General features: G+C 39.8%; 1 protein-coding gene across 12 annotated transcripts in view; it reads right to left on the reverse strand.

Moving 5' to 3' along the window:
- Nucleotides 1-10,280, reverse strand: part of CDKL3 (cyclin dependent kinase like 3) — a 94,493-nt gene extending 84,213 nt beyond the window's left edge. For 7 of the 12 annotated variants that reach the window (XR_007461687.1, XR_007461693.1, XR_007461694.1 and 4 more), the window contains exons 1-2: nt 8,995-9,585; nt 4,500-4,694 (exon numbers count right to left, since the gene is read on the reverse strand). Coding sequence is in view for 4 of the 12 variants with exons in the window: in XM_049649193.1 (XP_049505150.1) it covers nt 4,500-4,694; nt 8,995-9,183 (384 nt within the window). In the remaining 8 variants the exon portion in view is untranslated. The other 5 variants (XR_007461689.1, XR_007461692.1, XR_007461688.1 and 2 more) reach the window with 5 other exon arrangements.
- Nucleotides 10,281-11,285: the final 1,005 nt, after the last annotated feature.

Consider the following 11,285-nt stretch of genomic DNA (forward strand, 5'->3'; position numbering starts at 1 on the left):
ATAAATTGACACACAGTATTACATTTGTTTCAGGTATAAGAGGCTTATACTATTAAGCAGATCAAAATTTTAAATTATAAAAACAACCAGAATGAAAAAGATAATTAACTAGTTACTGCAACTGAACAGTAAATTTTTATTTAAGCTGCCTAAAAGCCAATATAGAAAGCATATTTTCTATATTCTATAAAAAGAAAGTAAACGAGTACTTCTGGAGATAAAAAGCCTTTACTGGTACTGAACTATATCTGACTTCATAAATTCTTATTAAAACTAACATGGGGGATGCCTGCGTGGCTCAGTCAGTTGAGCATCCTACTCTTGATTTCGGCTCGGATCATGACCTCACAGTTTGTGAGATTGAGCCCCATGTCAGGCTTCTGTGCTGACAGCGCAGAGCCTACTTGGGATTCTCTCTCTCTGTCTCTCCGTGCCCCTGCCCGTGCTCTTTCTCTCTCTCAAAATAAATAAACGTTACAAAAAAAAGTAACATGGGGTATCACAGTAGATAATATCTCAGACATTTCAGTTATATAAAAAACCACTCAACTGAAATTTGGAGATACTAGGAAAATAAAGTTTTCCTTTAAGTTTTCCTTTCCTTTTTGTCAACATGAAGATAACCTTATATCAAGGCCAGAATCCAGATATCCAGATAATAAGCATAATAATATTCTAATGAGCCACTTCACTCATGGCTGCCTTAATTCTCAAGGGTTACTAATTTTACAATATTCTGTGAGGTGAGAGACATGCATAATTTTACTTCAGGTCCTAGCTAAGACAAAGAGAATAAAAGAATTTAGGTGCTTCTGTCCAGGCCTTTTTCTCTGCTGCTCCAACAACTCTATGGGTATTCTTCCATACTTGGTACTGAGGACTTTTTCTTTCTGTTCCTTGGAGAATAATCCATCCTTACCTCTTCAACCAAAGTCTCTAAGAGGAAGATTCCCAAATCCCAAAGATACCCAGTTCTGACAACTTCCTAGAAAGACCATGTTAAATAATTGGTCAACCACTATTTTTACTTAGAAATTCTCACTGTCTTTTAAAATATACAATATTGGGGCGCCTGGGTGGCGCAGTCGGTTAAGCGTCCGACTTCAGCCAGGTCACGATCTCGCGGTCCGTGAGTTTGAGCCCCGCGTCAGGCTCTGGGCTGATGGCTCGGAACCTGGAGCCTGTTTCCGATTCTGTGTCTCCCTCTCTCTCTGCCCCTCCCCCGTTCATGCTCTGTCTCTCTCTGTCCCAAAAATAAATAAAAAAACGTTGAAAAAAAAATTTAAAATATACAATGTTTCTAAAAGCAATTCCCTCTTCTAAATAAAACCAGTGACTGTCAATGGTACCAAAATTCTTCTGCTCTCAAATTAAAAACCTTGTAATTATCTTTGATTTCTCATTTTATTCACATCCCTCTCATATCTACTTAGTCCCCACATCTTATTTTGTTTTGTTTTGTTTTGTTTTGTTTTTGAGAGAGAGCAAGTACACACAGGGGAGGGGCAGAGAGAAAGGGAGAGAGAGAATCCCAAAAGGAGTCAGTACTGACAGTGCAAAGCCCAACGCAGGCCTTGATCTCACAACCTTTGAGATCATGACCTGAGCTGAAAATCAAGGGTAGGATGCTAAACCAACCAAGCCACCCAGGCGCTCCTCATTTCTCTTTTGAAGTCTCCATTCTCTCCCTTTGCCATCCCTCCTCTACCTATTCCAAGCCCTTACCATTTCATATCTGGATTATCACAACAGCCTCTCACCTGATCTGCTTCTACCCATACTTATCCTCTACACTTGCCAAAATAAGCTTAGGTTTTATTTTCATCCTGTTACAGCCAGGCTCAAAAACCTTCCATAGTTTCCCAGTATCCCCGGAAAAAGTCCAGACTCTTTGAGGATGAATCTCAGGACTCTGGAAACCTCTCCGCAGGGCACCTGTGCAATCTTATCACCCTTTACCTAGTCTATGCAAAGCTCACTTATCACCACTCTCTGAGTCCCCTGCTCAGGCCTGCCACTATTCTCACAGTAACACCCCATCTGAATTTATTTTTTCTTCTATTCCAGTGAAATCCTAGCTACAATTCCAAGTTCGACTTACTTTAGTTTTACTTCCTCTTTGAAGTCCTCTACACAGAGTATAGCACATAGTGGTCTCTCCCTTAATTCAAGAAACATTTTATTTATTTATTTATTTATTTATTTTTAAATTTTTTTTAACGTTTATTTATTTTTGAGACAGAGAGAAACAGAGCATGAACGGGGGAGGGGCAGAGAGAGAGGGAGACAGAATCGGAAGCAGGCTCCAGGCTCTGAGCCCTCAGCCCAGAGCCCGACACGGGGCTCGAACTCACGGACTGTGAAATCGTGACCTGAGTTGAAGTTGGACGCTTAACCAACTGAGCCACCCAGGCGCCCCACAAGAAACATTTTAAATAGATAAGGCACTATAGGTACACAGATAACACAACTATTCCTGACTCCTTACCAGCAGTACTTATTAAGCGCTTAAAGTATGCTTGACACAGTGCTCAATACTTTATACATACTACCTAATGTCAACCTTTACGAAAAATCTGTGATGTACTACTATAGTATCATTTTATTTTTATTTTTTTATTTTTTTAAAAAATTTTTTTAACGTTTATTCATTTTTGAGAGACACAGAGACAGTGTGTGAATGGGGGAAAGGTAGAGAGAGAGGGAGACACAGAATCCAAAGCAGGATCCAGGCTCCCAGCTGTCAGCACAGAGCCCGATGTGGGGCCCGAACCCACGAACTGTGAGATCATGACCTGAGCCGAAGCCGGACACTCAACCGACAGAGCCACCCAGGCACCCCTACAGTATCATTTTATAGATGAGGAGGATGAGACTCAGAGAGGTTAGATAACTTTCCTGGGACCAGAGAGTAATGGTGCTGCCACCTGTCACTGTGCACTACTGCAGTGAGTTGTGAACTGCACAAGTTGTGTTGTTATCCATAGCAGAAAAACCTAGGGTAGTCTGATTCCACAGACTATGCTCTTAACTATTACATTATACTGCCTTCCCAAGGATCCAGCTGGCAAGGAAATTACAATCTGAATTCTAGTTGCTATCACAACCACATTTTTCTTTTTTTTAATTTTTTTTTTAACATTTATTTATTTTTGAGACAGAGAGAGACAGAGCATGAACGGGGGAGGGGCAAAGAGAGAGGGAGACACAGAATCGGAAGCAGGCTCCAGGCTCTGAGCCATCAGCCGAGAGCCCGACGCGGGGCTCGAACTCACGGACCGCGAGATCGTGACCTGAGCTGAAGTTGGACGCTTAACCGACTGAGCCACCCAGGCGCCCCACAACCACATTTTTCAAAACCATAAAGTGAAATACACTATTAGCAAGACAGATAATTAGACATTAAGATATCCAAGAAAGCCTAGGATATATAGATGCTATATCATTTACTAATAAAACTATTTACTAATAAAACTACTCTTACTGAATATATCTATCTAACTTTCCAGAAAGTAGAGCTCAAGTTGGGAACAAAAAACTCCACAAAAACCTGCTGAGCTCAGGGCTCCTGGGTGGCTCAGTCAGTTGAGTGTCAGACTCTTGGTTTCGGCTCAGGTTGTGATCTCAGGGTTTGTGAGATCAATCCCACATTGGGCTCTGTGCTGACACTTGTCGAGCCTAGTTGGGATTCTCTCTCTCTCCCTCTCTCTCTGCCCTTCCCCTGCTTGTGCTATCTCTGTCTGTCTCAAAATAAATAGATCAACAACAACAACAAAACCTGCTGAGCTAAACACTTACTCGGCAATGCTAAAGGCAACATTAAAAATCAGAACAAGTGAGGGGTGCCTGGATGGCCCAGTCAGTTAAACGTCCTACTTCAGCTCGGGTTATGATCCCGTGGTCTGTGAGTTCGAGCGCCACATCAGGCTCTGTGCTGACAGCTCAGAGCCTGGAGCCTGCTTCAGATTCTTTGTTTCCCTCTCTCTCTGCCCCTCCCCCACTCATGCTCTGTCTCTCTCTCAATAATAAATAAAAGTTAAAAAAAATTTTTAAATCAGAACAATTGATCTTCTTTCCTGTCTTACTTTTTTCATGTTAAACAAGGCTCCATACCTCTTAGCCACTTTATTTTTTCTTTCTTCCCCTAAAGGTATTGACATTCATTTGCCATTAGTTTCCAGTTCCTATCTCCAAACATCCCTTCATTTGAGCCAGCCCAACATTTTAATGTACTTTCCACAATAAAAGGTGTCCCAATTGACTGTTGATTCTTCCTTATGAAATTACTGATACTTTAGTATTCCAACTTGGTTTGCCCTATTGTTATAGTTATAGCTTTTTTACTGTGTAGTCAATATGTTTTACAATTCTGTAACTAAATTTTAAGGTAGTGACGCCAATTCAATTAATATTGTACAGGAAAATAAATTTTAAATCTTCATAAAGGGCATTTATGATTCATATACAGCCTATAGTTTGGCTTACTCTGAAGCACTTACATTATTATTGTGAAGATATTCAATTGCCCGAAGGATCTGGAACAGGTATTTTCTAAGTCGTTTACTCTCCAGTCCGTGACAATAATGTTGTAACTCATCTAATACTGTGTGGTCAATAAATTCAAACACCAAATGAATTTTCTTTTTCTGTCTAAAAACTTCAATCAGATTGACCAGGTTTTCATGATGAAATTGCTATTGACAAAAGAAACAGATTTTTAATAAATTATTATGTGCACAATAATTTGTACATATAACACTTATATAATTTTAAAGTTATTTATTTTGAGAGAGAACATGCATACATGTAAGGGATAGGCAGAAAGGGAGGGAGAGACAGAATCCCAAGCAGGCTCTGTGCTGTCAGCAGGGATTGATCCCACAAACCATGAAATCATGACCATAGCTGAAATCAAGAGTCAGATGTTTAAACAGCTGAGCTACCCAGGTGCCCCAAGATCTATGTAATTTTAAAAAGCAAAAATATTCTTAGCTTCTTTTACTCCATGCATTTCAATAGAAAATTTTCAACTTATTTGCTTACGTTCCTATTTTCTAAAATGCTAAACTTGGGGCACCTGTCTGGTTCAGTTGGAAAAATATGCAACTCTTGATCTCGCAGTCTTGAGTTTGAGCCCCACGTTAGGTGTACAGATTACTCAAAAAATAAACTTAAAAAAAATTCTAAACTATTTCATAATTAATACATATAAAACAAGGGGAAATGTACTGCCTTACTTGAGGTTGGCATTTGATTGCTTACTAAAATCACTTGGTTAGTGTACTATAATACAACTTGGTATTATCCTTTAACCTGGTTTATAGTTAAATTTAATATCTGAAATTTAAAATGTTCTTACATCTTTGGGCGCCTGGGTGGCTCAGTTGGTTAAGCATATGACTTCAGCTCAGGTCATGATCTCACAGTTTGTGAGTTCGAACCCTGCATTGGGCTCTGTGCTGACAGCTCAGAGCCTGGAGCCTGCTTCGGATTCTGTGTCTCCCTCTCTCTCTGTCCCTCCCCTGCTCTGTGTGTGTGTGTGTATGTGTGTGTGTGTATGTGTGTGTGTGTGTCTCAAGAATAAACATTAAAAAAAAATTTTTTTTAATTTTTTTAACGTTTATTTATTTTTGAGACAGAGAGAGACAGAGCATGAACGGGGGAGGGTCAGAGAGAGGGAGACACAGAATCTGAAACAGGCTCCAGGCTCTGAGCTGTCAGCACAGAGCCCGACACGGGGCTCGAACTCACGGACTGCGAGATCATGACCTGAGCCGAAATCGGCCGCTTAACCGACTGAGCCACCCAGGCGCCCCTAAAAAAAATTTTTTTTAATAAAATGTTCTTACATTTTCAAGCGAGCATGGATTTCAGTGCCATTCAGTACATGATATGAATTTTAAGAAATTATTTTATTAGTTTGATCCTAAAGTCTCAAAAGTAAACATAAGTTCCAAGTGGACAGTATAAATTAATAATACTATAACAAGAGCATCAAAATATCTAGAACCCTTTCAGATATGTGAAAAAACAATTTATAGCTATAGGAACTTTATAAAAATATATCATTGTTTGTGGATACCTTTTTGTTCACTGTCTGTAGTATTCTACTAAGCAATAAAACATCTTTTTAAACTAGTAACACTGTTAAAATAACTTCCAAAGAGTAAAAATGGCATGTACCAGCCTAGAAAACAAATCAGGCTCCATATTTTATGCTGCTTATTTTAGTTTTTAACACGCTGAATTATTACCAAATATTCTCAAATATTTAACATTATCAAATTACCAAAAACATTTATTCATTTCGCTAAAAACTGAGAGGTACAGGAGCTCCTAAGCAGACTCTTGATTTCTCAGGTCATGATCTCAGTTTCATGAGATCTAGTTCCACATCGTGCTCTGTGCTGACAGTGCATGGAGACTGCTTCTGATTCTCTCTCTCCCTCTCTCTCTCTGCCCTTCCCTGCTCACGCTTGCTCTCTTTCAAAATAAATAAATAAACTTAAAAAAATTTAATTGAGATGTATATTTTCAATGTTAGATTCATTAGAAAACTATGCTTTTATGAAAAAATATTTGCCTTTATTCTAATGGCACAATATCAATTTTTCGACTTATCTGTACTAAGACCTAAGTCCTTAAAATATGACCAAGAGAAAAACATGCCAGAATATAATGCCAGATTCCCTTCCTATTTTTGTTCCCAATTTCCCTGATTGGCAAGATGCCAAAATGCTGCAGTGACAGCATGCTGGCAGTATCAAGAACAATTGACTGGTTTTGGACACTACTCTACTAACCCTTCAACTAAGGAAAATTACTGTTTCCCTGTCCAGTCTTTATTTTAAAGGCAAAAGCAACAAAGAGTTAATGTGAATTAATAAGCACCATGGAAGATCCACCCAGGGTAAGGAATCAGGTGTTTTCTCAGATAAACCATGAAACTCCTATAAATGCTCCAATGTCACTTTTCAAATTGTTTACTTTTGTCTTCCTTCATAATCAGATAACTTTTCTACAGATATTATCACTAATTATTCTAACTGTAATTTATTCAACAAAATTCTAGAAGATAAAAATTTAATTCAAATAAATAAATCACTATGGCAATCTTTTTAGACTAAAAATGTGAAATAATCCAAGAACTCTCTCTTGTTGGATTAGATCAAACAAAAACTTCTGTAAGAAATAAGCCAATGAATAAAAAATTTTTTGAAAAAAAAATAAGCCAATAGACTATGTTGTGAAAGTCATAAACCTTAAAACATCTAGACAAATTCCAATAAATAAAATATGTAGATTTAAAATTTTTTTAATCACTAGTTTTGTACCCAATCCCCAAAGAATGATAATCCTCCTTTCTTCACACTCCTGAGTTCTTCCCCCTGGGTTGACCTGTCATACCCACACAAAATTCTATCTTATGCCCCCATCTCTAAAAGCACACTAGTCATTTTTACTTAAATATATTCCTGTCACCTCAAATTCAACATTTCTAAAAGTGAACTACTTCCCAGACCATTTCTTTTTTGGGTCTTTCATATTTCCATCAATGATAACAGTCACTGAACTTCAATTCTTTTTTTCTCCTCCCTTTGTTTCCTTCTACATCCTTTCATGTCTTTTCTTTTTGAAATGTATTCTATTTTAACTTTTCTTTTCTCACTTTAAATTCAAATTGCTGCAATCCAGCAAGGGCTCTCATGATATTTACCAGGATTCTTGAATTAAATTTATGAGATCTCGCTATTTTTACTCAGTCTTTCAATCTATTCTAAAAAATAGTGCTAGATTAATTATTTTGAATTCAAAATATTCCACCTCTTACAAAATCAAGTTTTGTCCTTTTTTTGTGTGTGTGAAATGACATCAGTTTTTTTTTTTTTTTTAATGTTTTGGTGGGGTTTTTTTGTTTGTTTTGTTTTGTTTTGTTTTGAGACAGAGAGAGACAGAGCATGCACGGGAGAGGGTCAGAGAGAGGGAGACAGAATCTGAAGCAGACTCCAGGCTCTGAGCTGTCAGCACAGAGCCCGACACGGGGCTCGAACTCACGGACCACGAGATCATGACCTGAGCCGAAGTCGGCCGCTTAACCGACTGAGCCACCCAGGCGCCCCAAGTTTTGTCCATTTAAGAAAAGACTTGGGGCACCTGGATGGCTCAGTGGATTGAGTGTCCAACTCTTGATACTGGCCCAGATCATGATCTCATGGTTGTGAGATGGAGCCCTGCATCAGGCTCTGTGCTGAGTGTGGAGCCTGCTTGGGATTCTCTCTCTCTCTCTCTCTCTCTCTCTCTGCCCTTCCCTTGCTCTCTCTCAAAATAAATAAACATTTAAATAATTTTTAAAAAGACAAGACTTTAAAACCTAACTCCTGTTTACTTCTCTAATATCACCTCTTTCTACTTCTTTACAAAAAAACTCTACAGGCAAAAGTCTCTGGTCTCTCCTCAGAACTACTTGGGCATCTCTGAGTTTATGTTGTTTCCTAATGTGGAATAAATTAGTTTCTCTCTCCTGCCTAAATTCTGTACATGCTTTAAGGCCAAATTCATGTTCTATTTCCTCCAAGAAAATTTCTCTACCCAACTGGCCTTTATTATAAGCCACTTTCTATTCAGTATGGTTTTCAAGTGCGCTCCCATCTTTCTGATTAAATAGTAAAAAGTTCTGAAAAGGAGGTACTGCATTATAATCTCAGCATCTGGCAAAATGCCTTTCACAAAGCAGATATTTTTACCAATTATTATACCTGCATATTTCTGAACAAACATTTCACCACATTTGGCATAACTTTTGTTACATTATACAGAAGCATATATATCTTGTATTGCTATAAAATTTCAGAATACACACAATAAGGTAGGGTACCACATTTTATGCCTACTATATGTCTTAATATATGTGTTAAATAAAATATTCCTTTTATAATTTTTTACTATATAACAATTCCTCTTTGACTTAAAGCAACCAAGGTAAAAGAAACAAACCTTTAAAAACTTTATTTCTCTCGTTGCAATTTTGTTGACAGATTTTTCTGGTTTCTCATAAAATACCTTAATGGCCACTATCTGCCCAGTATCCTTATGTTTACATTTCATGACTGTTCCATAACTTCCCTCTCCCACTTTTCCGAGAGTTTCATACATTTCCATTTTCAAACCTGGATTCTTCTTCATGAAAAGAAAGAAAGAAAATGTTAAGCATTTGTACTTTTATTCAAGCTGCGCAATGCATTTCCACAATAAACCCGTATTTTAAAATACCTAAACATAAAAAAATATTAATCTTTTCCACAGACTCTTGTTTGTCTTTGGGACTCTGCCACCTGCAGACAGTAGGGTGTCCTTGTGGGGCTCCAGACTCACCAGAACTTAGAGATCTTCCTGCTCTCTCGGTCATTCCCATGAACACTAAGATTGAAGATTCCCTCACTACATGTCACCCATCAGGAGTGGGGTCCGCACACTTCCTGTCATGCGCCCGTCAGGTACGGGGGTTCCCAAAATACTGCAGTCGCCTACAGGTCAGACACCGGACCCAAGAAAACCTCAGCCCCACCCGCTCCTCAAACCAGACACCCGGACCAGTGTCGCGCCCTTCTTCCCGAAGTCGACCTCATCCAGTCAACCACCGACGTCTCAGCCCATTTTGTAATGCCGCCAGCCAGGTTCCGCGCACACCCAGCGGGTCAACTAGACACTGACCCTACTTATCTCGCCTGCCCAGCTAAATCCCGGCAGGCCATTACCATGGCAACGATGCAGCTGGCCTCACGCCCCGGGCTCTACTGCGCAAGACCGGAACATCGGCCCGACCCCCACCCGACCCGGAAGAGCAAATGAGGCGAGGTGAAACCGCTCAGTGAAAGCTTGCGTGGGGTGGGGTGGGAAGTTTATGGATTGAGACCAACTCACAAGGTTGGTTTTGAGTTGAGAGCGGGAGGACCCCCATTTTGACAGCACCCAGGGTCTTCACGTCTTCTAAGGAAGGGCCACAGAGGCGCCAGCTTGCCCGACCAGCTCTTAGATGCCTCCGGGCCAACGAACACCTGCCGCTGGTGCTGGGTCCTAAAAGGATACCTGGTGTCATTAAGCGGAGTCATCTTGTAAAACAAGTCTTTCCAAGGAAGTCTTGTGTAATTACAGTTGTCTAAGTTACCTAGTTACGTTAAATTGCGTAGACCTCAGTTCGACCTCAGCCATTGACATACATCCTTAAAACGCAGTTAAGATGGTTCAAGAACGTTTCTTGAACACATATGCTTAAAAAAAATTTTTTAATGTTAATTTATTTTTGAAGGAGAGCAAGCGTGAGCAGGGAGAGGGGCAGAGAGAAAGGAAGACAGAGAATCTGAGGCAGGCTCCAGGCTCTGAGCTGTCAGCACAGAGCCTGATGCAGAGCTCAAACTCACGGACTGCGAGATCATTACCTGAGCCCAGTCGGATGCCCAACTGACTGAGCCACCCAAGCGCCCCTTTTGAATTTTTTTTGAACTCGTACTCCTTCTTTCTAAAAACGCCCTCTCGGGGCGCCTGGGTGGCTCAGTCGGTTGAGCGTCCGACTTCGGCTTAGGTCACGATCTCGCGGTCCGTGGGTTCGAGCCCCGCTTCGGGCTCTAGGCTGATGGCTTGGAGCCTGGAGCCTGCTTCCGATTCTGTGTCTCCCTCTCTCTCTGCCCCTCCCCCGTTCATGCTCTGTCTCAAAAATAAATTAAAAAAAAAATTAAAAAAAATTAAAACGCCCTCTTTGGGAAAACAAGTAATTCAAAATTGGATAGACATACCAAAGTTGCTTGACATATAAGGGGACAGCAAGAGGAAAAAAAAAGTTATTTAATTGCTTAAGAACTAGGCATTGGGTTCTGCTGGCCTGCCAGCCTCCATAAACTGTCAATTTCCATAACAGTTATACATTGCTAGATAAATGACATAACAGGGATTTTTTTGCAGTTTATCCTGAGCATTTTCCTGCATGTAATCCTACCTATATGTCTTCATCTTTAGCTTTGGGGAGAATTATATATCAGGAAGACAAACAATATTCAGCTTTTGACTTACAGAATCACATGTGTGAATGCATAGTAGAACCTATCAAGAGTTAGGCCTGTCTGCCTTGATCACCAAGGCAGTTATAAAAACAAAAGATAAAATTCACTGTTTCAAGAAAAGGAGGTAGCAAGAAAGTGGGTGCAATTAACCTTTTCTGGTTCCATGGAACTATTGGCAACTTCATGCAATACTTCCATTCTGCTTTGGGCTGAACAATTAACCCAAAGGGT

Source organism: Panthera uncia (genome assembly GCF_023721935.1).
Source record: "Panthera uncia isolate 11264 chromosome A1 unlocalized genomic scaffold, Puncia_PCG_1.0 HiC_scaffold_17, whole genome shotgun sequence".
NCBI lineage: Eukaryota > Metazoa > Chordata > Mammalia > Carnivora > Felidae > Panthera > Panthera uncia.